This window comes from Buceros rhinoceros, unplaced genomic scaffold, assembly GCF_000710305.1.
Source record: "Buceros rhinoceros silvestris isolate BGI_N320 unplaced genomic scaffold, ASM71030v1 scaffold10418, whole genome shotgun sequence".
In the NCBI taxonomy this organism is placed as follows: domain Eukaryota; kingdom Metazoa; phylum Chordata; class Aves; order Bucerotiformes; family Bucerotidae; genus Buceros; species Buceros rhinoceros.
Genome location: NW_010425158.1, coordinates 22,745 through 44,261, shown reverse-complemented (window position 1 = coordinate 44,261; position 21,517 = coordinate 22,745). Strand labels below are relative to the sequence as shown.

The 21,517-nt window shown below is 34.2% G+C and overlaps 1 protein-coding gene across 1 annotated transcript; it reads left to right on the top strand.

The window, feature by feature from the left end:
* Nucleotides 1-1,979: 1,979 nt before the first annotated feature.
* On the top strand, nucleotides 1,980-21,071 carry RFX3 (regulatory factor X, 3 (influences HLA class II expression); the record flags this gene model as incomplete). Its single annotated transcript, XM_010141039.1, has 12 exons — nucleotides 1,980-2,161; nucleotides 2,703-2,822; nucleotides 8,602-8,723; nucleotides 9,961-10,073; nucleotides 10,855-10,970; nucleotides 11,430-11,584; nucleotides 14,293-14,390; nucleotides 14,682-14,831; nucleotides 16,308-16,516; nucleotides 17,516-17,669; nucleotides 19,785-19,827; nucleotides 20,782-21,071. Coding segments are annotated over 12 exons (1,701 nt in total), but the record flags the coding sequence as incomplete, so codon positions are not given.
* Nucleotides 21,072-21,517: the final 446 nt, after the last annotated feature.

The window sequence follows — 21,517 nt, the reverse complement described above, 5'->3', positions numbered from 1 at the left end:
TTTATATATATGTTTGTGTATATATATATGTAATTAGTTTTTTAAATATAGAAAACAGTTGAAGGATATAATTACCTTTGTTTTTAAGCCCAGACAGGCTTATGTGTGGTCATTAGTGAAATAAGTTTAGTACATTCAGATGAAAGTTAATGTTTACGATTATACTTTTTCTTCAGCTTTATTTCAAAACAATAGATGTTCAATTTGGAAGCACATGTGAAGGATAAGACTTTTAAAATACTGATCTGGTAACTGATAATCATCAAAGATGATTAACTGTACTTTTTCATTTTGGCTATTTGAAATGCAAAATTACCTGCAAACGGAGCTAAAATTTTTATGTCTTGGATGTGTTTATGTCTTACTTCTGTATGTTTTTCTAGAGCTTATGTTTAAGAAATGTGGAAAAGTTATAGGCATGCTTTCAGTAAAAAGCCAATATGGAAAAGGTGTTTGAATGGTCTAGAGTAAATTTTGCAGTATTGTTTTTGCATTTGTGTTGGCGAATTTCTCACTGTGACTAAAACATAGATATAAATTCAAAAAGGTTGTATTATTGTTATAATCTCTATTTTACTACATAACAGTTTTGTGATAAAGATCAGGACTGAAACATTTCATGGCTACTGCGCAATAAAATACTCCGGTTCTTTGTATGATGTTACACTGAACATTAATGGGATAGAATTTGTGCAATGCTCTAACAGAATTATTCTGCAAAGGAATAAATAAAACATATGTATATCTTTTATTATTTCTTAATAATTTGTGGGTTTACACTAGTTTTATACTAGTTACTGTTTTGCTGGACTAAACTGAAAATTATTACACATCTGTGTGAGTATCTAGTTCATCAGAGTAAAAGGCTGTAACGACTCTTGAAGACTCATTGTCCTCTGTTTGCATTTTCACTGGAAAATCATATTAAGTCCAGAGTTTTGGTAAGATCTTAGCAAGCTTGAATGTTCACACTGTACTATTCAAACAGAAAAATAAATTTGTGAATAATTCAAGCTATATCTAAAGGAAAATTTCAAGGAACTGAAACCATGGTAGGTACTGGGGAAAAATAATGAAAATGTTAGCATATCAAAGAACTAAAACAGTGGAATTTACATATGTCCTCAACGTATATTATTTTTGATCTATTTTTTCATTCTCCTGTGATGTTGAATCTAGGAGTATTAAATTGTCCTTCTTACTTTTTTGTATTTTACTGACAGCTAGAGGTGTTGCATGAGTATCCGCTACTTGGAAAGTCCAATGACGTTTACTTAAAAAGACTTTTCTTGCATATGTCTAAAATTACCTACCATAATTGCATGAAAAGATTATTTTTTGTCCAAGAATCTCATTCCAGCGCTCCTGAAAGTTAAAGACAAACAGCCTACAGCTGAAAGCTATTGAACTGCTAATGCTTTATTGACATACCAGTTATTTTCAGTGTTATCTAGGTTGCTCTTTGACATATGCAAAGCTTTTTTCCTATGTGTATCTGAAAGTAAAAGATATCCTATGCAGTTTAGTGTTGTAATGTTTTTTAACATCAGGCAAAGAAAAATTTATTTCAGATTTACCAATACACTAACTAACTACTGGTGGTCCAAGGAGTTTGTTTTCTGCAGTTTATGTAAATTACATTAATGATTACTTTATTTCTTTGCTGTGCTAACAGTTTGACACCAAAGCATAAATACCGTTATGAAGTATTGGTGTGTACTACTGAATCAAACATATTTTAAGAAGTGCACCCTTATCTGAGGTCACAAGTGCAATTGGTTCTGTTATTTCCTGGTAATTCTGAAGATCTTAAAGCACTATGGTATAGCTAGCGTTTGAGGAATCTCTGAAGAAAAACGTAGTTGTTTAAAAGACCTGAAGAGTGGTTTCAAAACTGCTGTAAGTTACTGCTGTATGGCTAAGATATTTTTAATAAAGTTACAATGGTGCGGTCTTTTTCTGTTTTGTATGTGATATAGCTTCAGTGGCTTTTAGACAACTATGAAACTGCAGAAGGAGTGAGCCTTCCCAGAAGTACCCTTTACAACCATTACTTACGACACTGTCAGGAACACAAGTTGGATCCAGTCAATGCTGCCTCCTTTGGAAAACTCATACGGTCGATCTTCATGGGATTACGGACCAGAAGACTTGGAACTAGGTTTGTATTAATGACATTTTGAACTAGAATAGAAAATACAAGTAACAATTATAAGAAACTTCTCTGCTAGTCAAAAAATAAATAAAACCTGTATTTAAATATTACAGTGATTTTATGTCAGTTCTGTGTCTTTAGTGTTGCAGTTTTATGCTTTTCCAGATGTTATTATATTTTTACTACTCCTGGTTTTGACTGTTTATGTGTTTACATTTTGGTAAATACACTGCCAATTTTTATCACAACAAACAAAACATAAACCGTTGTTTGGAAATTACTAAGAATTGTCTTTCTCTGTAACTAAATAAGTTGTATTAATTTGCATTTTATTTTTCATACCTAAGTGGATTACAAGTTAAAATGCTGGATACTATTTGTTTAAGAGAGTCAATTAATTTCCCAAAGGTGGTAAAACTGGTATGACAGAAGAGTCGGGCCTGGTATGTGGGTATTATTTTCCAGACAACGTAAATAGTAAAGTAAATGTAATGTAGATGGATAAAACTAGTGTTACTGTTCTTTTAATTCTTGCTTTTTCCTACAGGGGGAACTCCAAATATCATTACTATGGGATTCGTGTCAAGCCAGACTCGCCTCTTAATCGACTACAAGAGGACATGCAATATATGGCTATGAGACAACAGCCCATGCAGCAGAAACAGAGGTAAAGTGTGAAATTAACATGAGTACTTACTAATATTTCTAGTTCATAAAGTTGAAATTCTAGCGCAAATTTTGTTCTGCTTCTCTGCTGTGAAAAGTAAGTTTGCTAGATACCCAGCTGACGTGCCTGAACTTATCAAAGTGAAAGAATATTTACCTAGAAATTGTCATAAATTTGCAAAAAGTAATAATAAAGGGAGATGTTACATACACAGACTCTTCTTAACTATCAAGTTCTTACCTCACAAGCTGAAGAAAAGCAGAAAGAGCTTGAATTTCAAATTTTGCTGCTGGCCTTCATTACTATATCATTTTGCATATAAGCTGCCACACCTTGAATACTGTGTTCAGTTTTGGGCCCCTCACTAAAAGTAGGACATTTTGGTGCTGGAGCGTGTCCAAAGAGCAATGAAGTTCATGAAGGGTCTAGAGCACAAGTCCTATGAGGAGCAGCTGAGGAAATTGGGGTTGTTTAGACTGTAGAACAGGCTGAAGGGAGACCTTACCACTCTGTACAATTACCTGAAAGGAGGTTGTAGCAAGGTGGAGGCTGGTCTCTTCTCCCAAGTAATAAGTGTCAGGACATGATGTTGTGCCAGGGGACGTTTAGGCTGGATATTTGGAAAAATTTCTTTACAGAGAGAGTTGTGAAGCATTGGAGCAGGCTGCCCAGGGTGATAGTGGAGTGACCATCCCTGTAGGTATTTAAAAGACATATAGATGTGGTGCTGAGTGACTTGGTTTAGTGGGACCTGGTAGTGCTGTATTGGTGGTAGGACTTGATGATCTTAAAGGTCTCTTCCAACCTAAACAAATCTGTGCTTCTATGATTTTGAACTTGCATTATATAACTCCTAGGAGTCAATACTAGTTTTCTGTTTTATTTGCTTTATTGCTTTCTTTTAACACTGCCATATGTCTTATATATTTCACTTATTTTCTTCACCTAGGTATGTTTAGTTGCATTTTCTTAACATCATATTTGTCACTTGATTCCCTGATTATATTTGAATGAAATCACACATGTGGCATTGTGTAGCAAAAAGCCATTATTTGTGTTTGCACACACATATACATGCACGTACATGCACATTCCCATTCAAGCTCAATTCATACCAAACTTAAGCTCTGCTGTGAGAATCTGTAAAGATATTGATCAAGGGTGGGAACTACAAGGTACTGGATAATTATGCTGAATATAGCTGTTAGATGAAAAATACTGTGCTGTATGTAGTAGGAAAGCTGGTTATGTAGTATCTTCCATTGAGGCTAGCGCTAAGATGGAGGAGAACAGGGAAAGCAGAGGAATGGAAGCCTCTCTCACCCATCTGCAATGCTGACTGCGGAAATGACAACCGTGTTGTTACATCTTAATAATAACAATGGCTTTGCTATTAAATCCTTTAAAGCAGCTGTCCCAATATACATTCCTAGATGAAGCTTTATCTCTTTGCTCAGGAACTTGCATTACTTACCTTCTTGTCTTTTAAGATAAAAGACAGGCTGATCTCTTTACACTCTTGAAATCTTCTGCTGTCCAGTTAGGTACCCTAGAAAGAGAAGCATTGTTCACATAGTCCTACTGGTATACTATTCATACAAAGTAGTTCTGAGGATCTTTGTTCGTTGCTTAGTTCAGGGTACACAGATTTCAGTAAAACATTTTCTGTCTTTCCAATATCCCAGCATCCTAAATAAATAAAATGCAGAGAACAAGGAGTTAGCCAGACTATGACAACTGCACTGTGAAAAATGTGTATTGTCTCTGCTCTGCATGCCAGATTAGTATATAGAAATTTTCAGAATGAAGATCTTTATCCAACAAGATGCAGGAGATTTTCATTGACAAATGGAAATGCATTAGCCACTATTACTTTAACTTAATTCATACTTCTCTAACCCAGAAAATGGCAAGATTTTCTAACAAAAGCAGGGAGTTTTAAAGCTAAGTATGATGATCCCAGAACATTTTTGTCTCATTGGAATGTATTGATTATAATAGTCATTTTAGAAAAAGATTTAATAATTTTTTAAATTATTCCACAGTCTAGCCTGTTTACTTCATTACAACTATTCTCTAGCATGCAGCAGTCATGAGCTTTGGTCCATTCATCTCTCTTTGTAGCCTTACTCTTTAATTTTAGGGTAGTCTTTGATCATACAATATCAACTTTATTTCACGTTCTTAAAATAAAAATGTCTGTGTATTTTGCTTGGCTAATTTTAATGGAAACTGAGATATGCTTGTAGGTTTGTAGCTCTCAGATGCTAGGCTTTTTTGGGGAAAAAAGAAATGCTAAATATAAAAATGGCTTGACTTAGAATTTTCAGTGCACAATTTTAAAAGTGTACTTGTATTTTTGAAGTTAGTTTTCTTCCACTTTACAGAACATGCTTAGTATCTAATTTCAATGTTTGATATATTTCTGTATGTATTATTATCATAGTTATCCTAGAGAAGAATTCTAGCAGGATTTATTAAGAGATAACTAAAGGAACGAATACTATAATTTGCATGATTAGGGTAATATTGCTCTTTCTTCAGCTTTATTAGTATTTCTAATGGTGTTCTTTGTCTTTTAAATCAGTAGTAAATTGCAGTCGATACGCTTTTTCCGTGTGGTTATACCAATTCTACCACTCTATCAGACACATCTAATGTAATAAACACTTCTAGTCCTTTCTGGCAAAGACTAGACTGAATGTATGCTACAGATCATTTTTCTTCCTTCCTTAATTTGAGGGTAATGCACCTTTTCTATTTGCATAACTTGAGTATCCCAAAGTGCTCTTGTATGTTCATATTCATAGTCTGAGGGGTCTGAGATTTATCAGACAAATTTCAAATAGAAAGAAATGCTGTTAGTTGCTTAGTCTTCATTGTAATCAGCGTGGGTTGTGGGAGTACTACCTCTTTGTTCCAGTAAGAAGAAAAGACAGAGTTACAGATCACAGATGCTAACAGTCCTATATTCCAGCTGAAACAGTGGTTTGGTGACAACAACCACATATCAAGAGACTTAAAGCACCTTTGAACTGAAGAAATGTGCAGTTAATAACTGCTCTTTGTTGGAAGATAGTAGGTAATACCCTGCCTTTCAGCTGGACCTACTGTATGGCTCAAACTTGCAAGGGGAGGCGTGACTTGCCTCTGTCATCCTACTCTTAGATGTTTTCCAGGGTAGGAAAAAACAGGATATTGAAATGGTTCTGTTTTTCATCACTTTGAGATCAAACACAGGCCTGACTAACAGTGAATGGACATCAGACAAAGATTGCTAAGAAGAAATAAATTAAAGTAATATCCAACCTGAATATTATGCCAAATATATTAGCACAATATAATATGGCACTAAACACTTGCCTCTTTAAAGTACAATCTTATTACAAAATCTCTTTTCCATAAGCATTCCTTGTCAGATCATTTAAGGGAAATGTATCAGAGATAAAATTCCTAAAGTCAAGTTTAATTTTTAGCCTGTTTTCATTTAGCTCTTAATGAGTAGAATCTTGTGGCTCAGAAGGTGAATCATCTTTATGGCCTAGTCTAGGCAACTTAATACAAGTATCCTTATCTTTTCTTTAGGGTATTCGTAACAATGTGTGCTTTCTATTTCCAGCAGTAAACATCCAGCTTTCCAAGTTAATTTCAAATATATCATTTGGTTCTTGCACACAATGATTATACATTTTTGCTTTCATTTACAGAGCTGAATTCAGCCAAGATTTGTTAAATAAATATAATTCTATTGTCATCTTATGTACATTACAGCATTCAGCTAACACATATATTATTGTTCTAGCCAAAAATCATTATTCACCACTTCCTATAGATGTCATTTACTGTATGTGTTTATGTAGGAAATAATGTATATTTTTCTACTGTTATCTTTCCTGTGTTTTCATGTTTCCTGGATATATTGTTCAGTCAAACATTACCTTTAAACAAAGCTAATACGTGTCCCATGCATCAAGTATTTACAGAACTTTATAAAAAAGGGCTTGGACACAGAGAAGTTATGCGTTTTTATAGTGGTATTTTTTCTGAAGAGAGAGAGCAAGGTATTGCAGTTGAACTGACACTGACATCTGTAAAACTGTCCTAAAGGTTTGTTAAGACACAATCTCCTAAAATGATGTTAAGAAAACTTACATGATAAACTACTCACCAACTTCATTAGGGAGTAGTTCTGAAAAAATCCAGTCTTTCTCTTGAACAGGCACAGATATTTTGTGTAAAGGAAGGTGATGATGCTGAGGAGATTGTGGCTTAAAAAACTACGAAGTCCTGCTTAGGCTTCTAGATTAGACATATCTCAACAATGCCTATTGGACCGAGGAGAGATGTTTTAAAAGCACGCAAGATAAATTTACATTCCCTAAATCTCTTCACAGTTTTACCGTATTTGATTTCAGACAAACATGCTTTCACGGAAGTATAGCCTCTGCATTATTTTGGAGGCTGTATGATATATGGACAACAGTGTACTTGGAAATGTTTCTATCTTCTTCAAACGCTATAAAGCAACTAGTACAAACTTGACCTACACACCAAAACTTTATGATAGCATCCAAATGCTTCTGACATATTTCTTTGTAACTTGCAAATTTTCCATCTTCAGTAATTTTTAAAGCATTTGAGTTTTCCTATAGTTAACAGCTTTAGTATGTGTTGACTATGCGGTTTCAAACTATTTCAATCAACTTTTGCTTTCTGCTAATTTTAAAAGCTGGGGTTTTTTTGCTTTTTTTTTTCACCTAGGACCATCAATGGCAACATTTTTTTTCCATACCGTAGTAAAATGCTTTAGCATACTTGACACATTGTTACACATAAGATCACCATTTTGTTACATAGTTTGGTACATTAACTTGTTTCTCACAGGTGTTAGTGAACTCCTAGTGATAAATCACATTAATAGATTTAAAATAAAAATAAAATAGAAGTTAATCCTTAGAGCTTAGTTCTGTTTCTTTCTAGAACCCCTACAGAAGGATAGAAACCTTAGTTTTTAAGAAAAAAGAACATTATAAATTGCAAAACAGCATGAGTTGGATTTCTCAGAAAAATACTGAATTCTAAGACTTTAAGTAAAATCCAAATGGTAGCAGCATGGCAACAGTACAAGCAAATAACAAAATCTGTAGAAAATACAATGGGAAAAGCTCCTATCTATTTTTCGTCTGTCTGGTGACGGTCAGTCTATTTTGGCTTCTCACAGTTTTCAGCTTGTTTCTTTTCCCCACCAATTTCCTATGGGCATTTCAAAACAAGCAGTTTGAAGGTTTCCCCTTTCTGTCTTATCTTATTAATGAATATGGATTTTAGTCATGAAGTTATTAGCCTGTCTCTGTTAATGAAGTTAAGTCACGGTTAAGATAATGGAAGTTGTCTTCTAAATTAACTGCAAAGTGAGACCAGTGTAAAGTTATGACATTATTTTTTAATTACATAATTATTAGGAAGTCAAGCTATTTGGAAAGGGAAGGATTTGATTCCCTTTGGTGTAAATTAGCTGGTCTTTTGGTATGCTGTTCCTAAGCTAAATTTCACAAGAACTTGGCAGTGGTGCTGTAATATCACCTTTATCAATTCTGTAATGCATTTTTAATGCTCTAGTTTCCCTTAGTAATTGTTTCTTCTGTTATTTACAGAATAAATAAAAATGTGTAAAATTTATTTTGAGCAAAATTGGAGCGAACATCGATTGTATGATCTTATTTATCAGGAAGTGATCAGAAAGGATAATTTAATATTTTTGTTCTTGATATTTTTGTAGGTATAAGCCCATGCAGAAAGTGGATGGAGTTGCAGATGGCTTCACAGGAAGTAGTCAACAGACAGGTGCATCTGTTGAACAAACTGTAATTGCCCAAAGTCAGCACCATCAACAGTTTTTAGGTATGAAAGCAGGTTTCATTCTGCTGTATAAATAAGACGAATTTCATTATCACTGTGAATATCAAGTCACGTAAGTACAGGAGTTGCTTCTGAACTTCTGAGTTATTGTGCCCTCTTTAACATCCTTACAACAGAAAAAATGGCACTTAAATGACATGTTGTGTGTTGTGAGCTTTATGTAATATTTAATACATATCATGTAAGCATAAAAGGAAAAACACCCAATTTATGTACTTGTGAGGTATATTTAATATTATATAAATCACAATGCAGTTGCTGTGCAAAGTTATACTAGACATGCAAATTGAAATTCCTGCCATGAAAGTTGATCCCTGCACGTGCAACACAGTGCATTTGATTTCATAAAAGGGGGCACAGAGGTGTTGCATTACTGTTGCAGGTTGGCCATCCAGCAGAGGCTGTTTTGAAAGCTTGCTGTAGTGTTGTAAGTGGAAAGAGCCGAATAGTTTCAACCAGAAACCCAAAGTTCATGTTTAAAAATGTCCCGTTAGTGGATTCATTGATCCAGCTAAGCATGTATTCTCAGTTTAGGGAACAAACAGTAATTTAGTTACTTGATTATGTAGAAAGACTTCAGCTGTGTTATTGCAGAAGGTGTACACTTATTTTCAAGCACCGAATTCTCTGGCCTAGTTTTGCCTTTATTGAAATCTTTGGGAACATAAGAATAGCATTGAAAAGTTTTGTCTTTCCCAGGTACCTTTCAGTCCAGCACTTTTTTCTTGTATCTGCTTGTCTCTTGGAAACATTTGTGATAAATAGTAAAAACACTTTGGCTCTACTTGAAAGTCTAGCAATTTTCAAATAAAAAGGTATATTGAGAATACTAAGCCTCATCGTAACTGGCTACATAGAAACTCTTTAGTTGAACAAGAAGAAAAATATTCAAGGATTAATCTTCCATATACTGACATAGTCATTTTTCTTCATCCTGTAATATTCTGGAAACGTGTGTTAGCTTTTCATTATAGATGTAGTATGTACATGGCATCTTCTTACGGTCTTCAAGAATATTTATATATTTCTTTCTGGTTAAAAAATTAGATCTGAATTTGTTTACAATTTTAACGTGCGGCAGATATGAAAGACTTTTCTCTTTGAACATTATGACCTTTTGGAATTTCTTTCTTTGCATCATCCTTGAATTTTTTCTTAATCATACCATAACTGGCACTGTTCACAATAGCCTTCTTTCATTATGTTGTCATGGAAACAGATGCATCTCGAGTACTTCCAGAATTTGGAGAAGTTGAAATATCTTCTCTACCAGATGGTACTACCTTTGAGGACATCAAATCACTGCAGAGTCTTTATCGAGAGCACTGTGAGGTATATCCTATAAACAATTTGTTTTTTAAAGCTCATGACTTCTAGCGAAGGTCAGTACAAGTCAGCAATGCCCAATATATTGCAGCCATGTTAGTGTTAGGTGACTTTCCCAGGATATTTTGCTTATTCCATTGGAAAGACCGTTACTAAAAAGGTTTTTCTGGAGGGTCTCCTTTATAGGGCAAAAAAAGTTACATATAATATGCACTGAGAATGAAACATAGTAGTATGTATGTTTTCAGAATGTTAGAGAAACAAGACTTCAGATTGTACATACAAATCTTTGGTTTAGTCAACAGGAAATGTAAATCAGGTTAAATTATGATTTTTTACATTAAAAGCAGTAACATTTTTCTCTTTTTAAAGAAACATTGAGAAAGCTTTAGCCACATTTGATACTGAACAATATGTCTTTTTAAATTATTTTCGAAGGTGCTTTCAAACAGATACTGAATTATGAGAATGAATAAAATAGCAGGTTTCCCTTGTGTTTGCACTAGTATTAAAAATATTCCTTGGGTGAATTCCTCTGGTATCTTCCCATAGGCCATGCTCATTTCTGAAGGCTTCGTTGTATGTGCACTCAAGTCTCTTTGCACACCAGTTTATAATGGATAATTTATGGATATCCATGTATTAAAACAGATATTATTTGTAACTTGAGAAACAGATAGTTTGCCTTTGCTTCACTACATGGTGAAGGAAAAAAAGCAGTAGATCTAGTTGGAGTTGAGAGTGGGGAGAAGCTGGGTAGAAGATAACCTGTGTTTTATTTCCTCAGGCAATACTGGATGTGGTTGTGAATCTTCAATTTAGCCTGATAGAAAAATTGTGGCAAACTTTCTGGCGCTATTCTCCTTCTGCTCCACCTGATGGCACTACTATTACTGAACCAAGGTCAGTAAATGTTCGTCTTCAGTCACTGCTTCTCTTGATACTATAATACAACTGTCAAAAAAATACTTTGTTGATTTTACATGCATGGTAATAGTTTTTTTTATAAGCTAATTTTTAAATTTACATTGTCTAGTGGTTTTATACAGGCTGGTTGTATGCCAAAATGCACTCTTGAAATGATCGTGTCATCCATTTATTTCTTTGCTTGGACAACTACAGAAAAGGTGTCTTTTTCCAATGTTCTTTTAAGCCAAAAGTTTCATACCTCTGCATAATTTATGAGCTTGTAGCAGAGCTATGGAGGCACTTTTTAAGTTCATTTCTACGTGACACATGTAAAGAAGTTACATTGAGTATAGTTGAGACATCTATGACATCTTTATAAAATAATCGATTTTAGCATTTTACCTGCTCTAAATGCATTATCATTTATTTATTTGCTAAATTTTTTCACATCAGCAATCTGAGTGAAATAGAAAGTCGACTTCCAAAAGCAAAGCTGATTACTCTGTGCAAGAATGAATCTATTCTGAAATGGATGTGTAACTGTGACCATGTGATGTACCAGGCTTTGGTGGAGATTCTCATTCCTGACGTCCTTAGACCTATTCCTAGTAAGTTGAACACTTGAAAGATTTTGTAAGGATTTTTGTGCATGCATGGGTGTGGTGGTGATGGTCTTGTGCCTCACAGGGCAGCTTTAGGAATATGTTTGAAAGTTAGGTAAGTATTGTGCATCATTTATCCTTAATTTTGTTGTGTAGGAGATTGTGCTGAGAGTTGATGTATGCTTTGTATTTTAAGAGTCACTGAGAATTTTAGTGCAGTTGGAAGATCTACTTTTCCAGATATAGTTTCATATTAAAGGTACTTCCTTTTCTGTGTAATATATTTTCAGATTAAAATGTTTTCCTTTTACCTTGGCTTTACACTATCCAATAGACGTAGACAAAATCCTGTGGTCCTGAGCCAATGTGTCCTAATGTCAGTCGGTCCTTCCACTAAGTTCATTAGTTCTTAGTTTAAATTTGTAATGTTTAAATGTTTGATTAGTTAGGGAAAAATATGTATATGATCTTTGTGGTTCCATTTTTTGACAGTTAGTCTTTTGTTCCTTATCAGTAGCTGCTGAAATCAATTTTAATGACTGTTAAGGTAGTGAAAAATTAACTCAGAAATTTTTAGCCTGAATTATTATTCCCAATACTGTTCTTTCTGTCATACATCCTGCATGAAAGAGTCCGTAACTGTCTGGCCATTCAACCATTACCGGAGTAGAGCCTGCTTTTCAAAGTTAATTTTACTAGAATCCATCATTGCTCCAGCAGTGTATTTTTATGGCTATTTTTAGTAGAAAATGAATTTCTGTGAAGAAAGTTGAACTCTTTAACAAAGCATTTATTGTCTTGCATATGCTGTGCTAAATATTATAAAGAAATCATGTTAGAAACCCACTATAAGCCTCCTAACTCCTACATTGCCTTTCTTTGAAAAAATAGTGTTACTTTTTGGAGTTGGATTAATATTTTTTTTTAAATTGGAGCTTTAAGTAGCTTTGCAGCTAACAAAGCTATTTTGTCCTGCTGTGAACACCTCTTCTGTTATAGTGACTCCAGCAGTAATAAACACTCCATAAGCATACTTGCAGGCACTGTCTCCCAGAAAAGTTTTATTGACTTTTTGATGTCAGCGATATAAATATCACTGACGAATAAAATTAGGATTTAGTAAATATGTATGATACAAAAAAATTTTGGAACTAGAAATATATAAAATCTGAAGGTCAGCCATTTACAAAGGCGGATATACCCTTTTTTTAAGGAAAGAGTAAGCTCTTGGTAGAGATTGACACAGTTTATCTTTTCGTCTATGTAGCAGAATAGAAGAAATATGTTTTCTTTTAGTTAATTAGTAATTGCACAGAAATAATTTACAAAGCAGCACAAGTGAGCTAGATGATTGGCGGGATTGAAAAAAAAAAATCTTGTTCCTCATGTGGAAATCTCAAGGGGGAAGAAACTCCGTTACCATAAAGTGTTCAGCTACTACAGATACTTTGTAAGATCAAATAGTGTTCAGCTAAGCATTCAAATGTGTGGTCAGTTGTATAAATTACTGATAGGGATTCTAATGCTTATCACTGCAAATTTGAAGACATGACAAAGATTTCATGAAGAATATGGTTTTTTCTTTTACTAAATTTACTTTGCTAGTAGAAAGCTTTATTTAAAAAAAAAAAGGATCATCAGGAATTCAAAAGTTAAAAGAGCATTTCTCAAAGACAAGTTCTATCAATGTCGATTTCTTGCTCTACCAGAGTATTCAGATTTAAAAACAAGATCAATCTTTGCTTGAACTGTTTCTTCTCACATGTAGCTAAAATAGCTTGAAAAGTAAGTGTTATTTCCTCTTTCTGGTTTTTTCCTCTTCACTTCTGTAGTTGCATTCATTCTCTACTAGTCTTTAGAAACCTGTAGGCTTCTTCTTTTGTCTTCACCATTTTTGCAGCCATTTGAGTGGATACTATTACGTCAATGAGCAAGTGGTAGGTATGGGAAAGCCAGGTTTCTACTACTCAGGAGTTACAATTTTCTTTTTTCCAGGTGCAGTTCCTTGGGAAAATACTTCCTGTACGCCTCCTTTGAAAAACTAAAATAGCCCTTACGCAGATTGCTGTAAGGGCTTCTTCAGTTTCCCTCTAAATCTCTGTCAGCCACTCAGCAGTTCTGTGGGTGCTATAGTAAAGAAACAAAAATGCACACAGATTCCACAGTCATTTGAATAATCTCACTTTCTGTCATTGAAACACAGTCCTATACCTTGCTTATTGATGACACCCTTAAGCACTGCATATTGGATTGCGTTCCTTAAAACTGAAGTAAGCAGCACTGTGACATGGCTTAAGGTTACTCTGGGCTTCTTTGAGGAAACTGCAGTATTCCTGTAACTGGATTTTTTTTTCAGAGTTTTGCTCTTTAAAATAGTTTTTTAGATTAACTGGAAGTTTGTGATGGAAATTTGCATCACAACTGCTGCAGTTACTGATGTTCTTCTATGGAAGTGCCCAAAACAATACTGCTGGTCACAAACTTCTTGAAAAATTATTAGGTTAGGCAGTCAGAACTGCTTATTAAACCAAAACTAAAATCATTATTGCATCATCTATATCGGAATAAGGCATTTTGAACCTGCGCTGGGTTTGTCTTTTAGAACTTGAAAGCAGCAGACCTGAACATTAAGTATGTAAGTACTGAGAATGCAAACCATTTCAAGAAAGGTACATTGCTTTCTTTTCATTTTGTTTTTACTCTTTAATGCACAGGTGCCTTGACCCAAGCCATTCGCAATTTTGCAAAAAGCCTTGAAGGTTGGCTTTCAAATGCCATGAACAATATTCCACAGAGGATGATACAAACCAAGGTAGACAAAACTGTTGCAGTATTATTCTCACAGTGGTAAACCAAGTGGGCAGTAGCATTCAAAAGCATTTTAACGCTAAATTACATGTTTAGCATCAAACATCAAATAATGGGAGAGGAAATAACTAGTTTGGTCAAAAAATTATAAGGAAGACATTATTTGATCTGCTACATGGATGTAATTCACATAGGAGGACTCATATAGAATATTAAAATGAAGGTAAAGACTGTCTGTAGAATTAATCTACAGACAAAGAGCTCAATATTTAAAAATAAATTAATTTATTCATAGGTTGCCGCTGTAAGTGCCTTTGCCCAGACTCTGCGAAGATACACATCTCTTAATCACCTGGCTCAAGCAGCTCGAGCTGTGCTGCAAAATACTTCTCAAATCAACCAGATGCTCAGTGATCTTAACCGCGTTGACTTTGCCAATGTTCAGGTAAAACATAGCTTTAAATAACATGCTTGTTTAAAAAAAAGTATTATTTCCTCTGTGATTTTGAACTTTATTGTTAGCTGTCATTATTCTATGAAGAAAGTGAAGTGAGAACATTTTGCTGATTCGTATATGTAGTGATTTAGTCCAAATATGACAGTTTACACTTTAGGAAAGTAAGAGCTCGGAATTACTGTGTGCTGTCTTGAGGTACACGTATGCTTCCAACTTCTGTGCAAAGGTAGAGCAAATACATTCTTAGAATGGGTACCATGAATGACCTCTTAGTAATAGCAGAAATGACTCTTTAGAATTAGATCTCAGATAGTAGCAGAGCTTCCAAATGTCTCTTGTTTTTAGTAGACTTTTTCATTATTTCAAAGACAATACTGTTAGTGTACTTCACCTAAATGCCTGTGCTTAAATTTACAAGATCTCATGAGTAATTGATTAGATTAGTACAGATTAGAACTAGTTTCTAGTTAGCTATATAATGTAAATCTATCTTTTCACTAAGCTCAATTTCTCCACATGTTTCTGCTCCTCTGAGGAAAAGTATTTTTTTCTTTTTGCCCTGCCAAGTGAAATGTTACAGAGTACTGGTAGTTCTATATTTGTCTCTTTTCCTTGTGAACAAGTTTTTCAATTATTTGTTAAGTATCTTAACAAAAGTCAGTCAAGAGTACTTGGCCAAAGATATGGTATATTATGTATTGTAATATGATAACGTGGGTACAGAGTCTGTGAATGAGGTGTTAACTTGGCACAGAGTTTAAGGATATGGCTTGTATTTACTGAATGTTCATTTTTGTTTCTTAGTTTCTGAATTGACTGGCTAGCCTGTTTAAACTTGATAGCACTGACTAAATTGCTTATTATTATATGCAGAGTGTGTTTCTCCATTACTGTGCAGTTTATGTGGTACTTTAAGTTATGTCTGATCTGTTACTGCCAATAGTCAGCAAACTAAACAATCCTTGTGTATGTACAAAGCTTTCTTTTATGTTATAACAGAAATTGTCTTTAAACTTAACTTCTTCAGAACTAATGGAACCTTGCACTTGATTTCTTGCTGCTACTTTTATTACTTATCCCCCCATGTAACTATTCTTTCTGCTTGCCCTGCCTTAGTCCGTGACAAAAATGACAAGTCACAAATATTTCAGTAGAAAAATGATTAATTAGGAAAGTAGAAGCCTTTTTTTGAAAATGAGTGTGGGAGACTACAACATAACATGTAATTTTCATTGTTTATTCTCATTTCTTTATTTAATGTCTGCTCTTGTATGTTATGCTTTTTCTACCTATTTGCTTTCAACAAAATTACGATAGACATAAAAATAAAAACTTTTTTTGTTTGTTTAGTAAGTGGGTTTTGTTTTTTTCATCCATTGAATTGCTTAATCTTTGAGAAGGAATTACAGCCTGTACTTTGGCTTATGTGTTGTTAATTCAAGAGCTGCCATGTGCTGTTAACAGGAGCAGGCTTCCTGGGTGTGCCAGTGTGATGACAACATGGTTCAGAGACTAGAAACAGATTTCAAGATGACTCTTCAACAGCAGAGCACTCTGGAGCAGTGGGCTGCCTGGCTTGATAATGTAATGATGCAAGCATTGAAACCATACGAAGGAAGACCCAGCTTTCCTAAAGCAGCACGGCAATTTCTGTTAAAATGGTCTTTCTACAGGTAGTATTTAATAGACTTCTAAAATATTCCAAATAGTCTATTATTTGCTGAATGATTCAGTGTAGGAAAGTTGACAGATGTAGTATCAAGCAGTGGCTCAATAAGTCATGAAAAACATGAAGGTTTTTTTAAAAAATTATTATTGTTAACCTTGAACTCAGGGCTACTTGCTAAATGGCAGGGACTTTAAGTGATCCTTGTTTATTGTTTTAAAGGCCATGTGCAAATGAGTGCAGGTGGAATTTTGTCCTGAGTTAGAAACATAGTATGAAATTTTCGGGTTGAATAATTACACAATTATTAAGTCACTGTTTAAATATTGTTTATTAAAACACTGTGGTATCTGTCTTTATTAGATAAGGAAGAGAAAACATGGGTTTAATGTCTGAAAAGAACATTAAGACAAGCATTCCATGTTAGCTGCTTATTGAAACAGTTATCAGAGTAAACCTTGTTCTTCAAAATATCTGTAGCAACTATTTGCTGAAGATAGCAGCATTCGTCATTAGCATATATACAGACAAGCCTACATTTTTGTAATTTTAAGTTTCAAAGTTTTAAAATCGTAGCAATTAAAACATTTGTACTGGGAAGGTGGGCACAACAGACACTATTTAAGAATTAGTTTGTTTAAAATCAAATAGTTTTCCTACTATTTTAGTTTTTTATGTTTTAAACAAAGGCTTCTTTCAAGTTAGGTTTTACACATGCTCAAGTATTGGTAGTTATGCATATATGAAAACAAAGGAAAACTGAAAACTGCACAGTCTGGTTATTTCCTTTGTAAAGTGGTGTCCAACAATACCTTCAGGAAAAGAAGAGAAGCAAAATGATTGTCTTCCTTGGACATCTATTTCTGAAGACACCGTAAATCAGACATTTGTGGATAACGTTGCTTTTGAGAATATTGTTTTTGAGGTGAAATGTCTACATGGATAAGTGTTAAAATTATCATGGCATATAATACATAAATATATATATTTTTCTATTTTTGAATAGCTCAATGGTGATTCGAGATTTAACCTTGCGCAGTGCTGCTAGCTTTGGCTCTTTTCATCTGATCCGCTTGCTTTACGATGAATACATGTTTTACTTAGTAGAACATCGTGTTGCTCAGGCAACAGGAGAGACACCTATTGCAGTTATGGGAGAGGTAAGATAATATGTAAGAGACTAGATTGGTAGATTTAGTGATGAATTTGGGTGTGTGTCTTTGCAAATTTTTTAAGCATTTATGTGGAGCTTTAGTATGTTGTGCAATATAACAATAGGCTGGGTTACAAATACAATGGTTTCGAACTTTTTTTCATTGGTTAATTGTTGGAGTACTAAAATCATTGAATTCTAGCAACCAAGTATGTCCAAAAGAGCTTGCTCCTTTACCATGTACACAGTTTGAAAAATGTTGATCAGCATACCGACCCTTTTCCAGTTTTTGATAACTATTTTATGAGAAAATCAAAAAAGAACAGAATAGTAGGATTACATGGATCTGTTTATGTTATTTGCACGTTTTGAATTCCCACACAAATGCTAATACAAGTGGACTGAGTACCCTCATTGATTTAGGAAGGACGGCTTACATGAAGAATTTTGTCTTGTAGGGTGCTGTTCACAAACATGTCATTAAACCAGCGCAGACATACCTAGAGGTTTGCTACACCGTGGACTTTCACAGGTTCAAAGATTTTGGGTTTAAAAAACAGAACAAGAGTCTCATCTAGTTTTTATACTCATTTATGGCATCTGCAAAACAAAGTTTATCTCATCGCTCCTTTCCAGTAGTTCATCTAAACTTTTATTTTGAGTGAGATGGTGAGGAATGCATGAATTGTTATCAAAAAATTGCACTTCAAAAGTGCTTGAAAATGGATGTATTTGAAAACATGCTAGTTAGTTAATGGGACAGATTTGTTACATTTTTACACTTGGGAGACACTCTATCATATTCTATGTTACTGATAAATTGCATGTCATTTTGTGAGTTGATTTGGCATCAAAAATCATTCTTCCTCCAAGAATATTTGTAGGTTCATATATACTATAAATAGACGCTATACTTTCAAGAGAAATTGGAAGTCTCGGCTTTATTTATCTAATGATTTTACATCATGTGGCCTAACATGTTTAAGAAGAACTAAGAAGTGATATTTCCACTTAGTGACCAACTAATAATCTATAAGCCTTCTCTTTGCTTTATATTTGCAGTAAGTTACTATGCAAGTATACAGTTACTACACTCTTGTCTTCTTAACAGACACTGTGTAAGTTAGATATAAATGTAGTGTAGGGTCTTCTAAAAAGTTTTAATTAGAGCGAAGATGGAGATGTTATGATGAAATACGTAACCCAAAATGTTTGGAGGTGAGACAGGCAGAATAGAAGTAGTAAATACTCATTAAATGTCTTTTTCTGTTTCTGTGTATTCAGTAACTGTGACTGAAATAAAATGAGGAAGTCTAAGAGCATGGTCTGACAAACACTGTAAGAAAGTATAAATTGGTGTGGCGGCTGAGAAAAACATTCTGGTTTTTTTCCTTTCCTGTTCTCTCAGCTTTGGACACAAGTATTGGCAATTTTTTTCTGAAAAAGAGTGGTATCATTTATGGTTAGAAATGTATTTATCTAAATAATGTACTCCTTTCATTTGAGATTCATTGAGGGCATTTTGCTCTGTTGGTTCTTATTCAAGAGAAACTTAGAGGTTTCAGGGAAGCAAAGAGAGGAAGGTTGTATGTCTAGCTTGTGAGGAACATTTTGGAAAAGGTCTTTTTTTCGATGCAAGTAAATTGGCTACCAAATTGGAAACCCTTTCTCAGCAGTCCCTTTCATCTACCTTCTGGGTAGATTTGCAACACTGTGATGCATCCTTCGTTTTTGTTCAAGCAAAATTGAAGTTGTCTCTGGAAAATTTTAAGAAGAATTCTTTGTTAAATATTGGCAGTTCAGAATGGATGGCAGTCAATTTATGGCTCACTTTAAGCAACAGAGGCTCTAATGAAGTAATTTTTAAAAGTTTGTTCTTCCCCATTTTAATTTTTGAGGGTTTACTTAGTGATAATTGTCTTAATAAGCACAAGACTAGGATGGAATGGAAAATGAATTGCTGTACTGTGGATATAGCTGCAGCCAAGATCACGGGTTTGAAGGCTAGCCTCAAACCAGTGGAGCACAGAACTGTTCAATCACACTTACTCTAGGTTCGCATTTGCTTAAGACTGTGTCCAGGTTTGGTTTTGGTTTTTTTTTTTTGTTGTTTATTTTGCAGTTCGGTGATTTAAATGCTGTGTCCCCTGGAAATATGGATAAAGGTAAGTGTTTTAATCTCTTCCATGTATAATTTTGTATAAAGCTAATGTCTCTCTTAAAACATAAGGACTTACTTTGCTCAAAATACAGTAAAACAGAATCTAGAGCTGTATCATGCTTTAAAGGACATGTCTATGTTACACATTAATGTATTATATGGACACAATAAGCTATCTATATAACATGGAGCAAATAATAATGACTAGAGTATTTTAGGTTTGTTTTAAAATAAGAATATATTTTAAAGATGTTAATTATTGACAAATAATTAACAAATATTTCAGTTTTTCCACAGAATGTAGTTGTGTTTGATAGGACAGAGAAGGGTAATATCTGTGGAAAAAAGACAGGGGTATCCTTATGTATGTTTATCTGTAGTAACTGTTTTGCTAAGTGAAGAAGGCAGAATTGCGTGCAATTAGTGGTCAGGTAATTCGTCACTGAAGAGGATATAAAGCAATTATTTCCTTACAACCTTTTCAGGCCATATTTTGACATACATTCTTATACTGACTAGTTGAGTAATTTGACCCCAGATCACTCAGCGAGTGAGTATAAGAATTTATGTCAGAATTTGGGGTCAAGTCATCCCAAATATCTTTGTCTCCATTTCTCTATCTGTAACCAGGAAGAACAACTCTTGTTCATCACGTCTTAGAGGAGAAGCATTTTGCAATGTGAAGTTAACATTGTTTGTTAGAGATTTTGAGACTGCAGTTGGTTTTTCCACATACTGTACCAACAGTGTGTGTTTCAAGCAATCAAAGCTAAGAGTCTGTTTACCTATTTGAGATAATCATTGATTTCCCATTAAAATTTTATATTTTCAATTTGTTCTTTATCAGATAACTAGTCGTCTCTGTGGTTTTGTATTTCAACAATTATTTGCAAAATAAAGGCCCTTGTATTAGAATTTTTTCCCTTTGTGCTAGTTTCATGGTGGTTTGTTTGTGCAGATGAGGGCAGTGAAGTTGAAAGCGAAATAGATGAAGAGCTGGATGAAAATGGAGAGCCATCAACCAAGAGGGAGAAAACAGAGCTAAACCAGGCGTTCCAAGTGGGCTGCATGCAACCAGTGCTCGAGAGTGGAGTACAGCAGAACCTCCTGAACCCAATTCATAATGAGCACATCGTTGCAACTACTCAGACTATCAGACAGTGCAGTGCTACTGGAAATACATATACTGCAGTCTAATAGGAAACCTCCCACATGACACACACCCCATTACATTATCCCTCTGTGTTTTAACGTGAAAATTAATAAAGATAATAATGCCGAAGGTCGGCTGTTGTCAAATTTTTAGCTGTGCTGAACATTATTTTATTGGAGTTGTTAAATGGAATGATTGTATGTATTTTGCCAGATCTGTTTAGGAAAAAAAAGGAGATTCTTTTGTAAACAGAATCATTTTACATTGGCCGCTCATTATGAAGAGTTTTCTTAGTATCAAATGCAAGATTTTTGCAAAGCTTAATATTAATGGTTTTGTCCTCTTATAATAATTTAAATTTTTCATAGTTTTTAAAAAGTATTTTAATGTTAATTATTAGTTATGATGATTTCATAGATAGGTTTTTAATTAGATGCACTTCTGTGAAATATCAAAAGAACTATTTTCTTTGATTTACACTGGAGGCATACTTATTTGACAGCAGATGTATCAAATTTGTAATAAAAGGTGCTTTTCATTG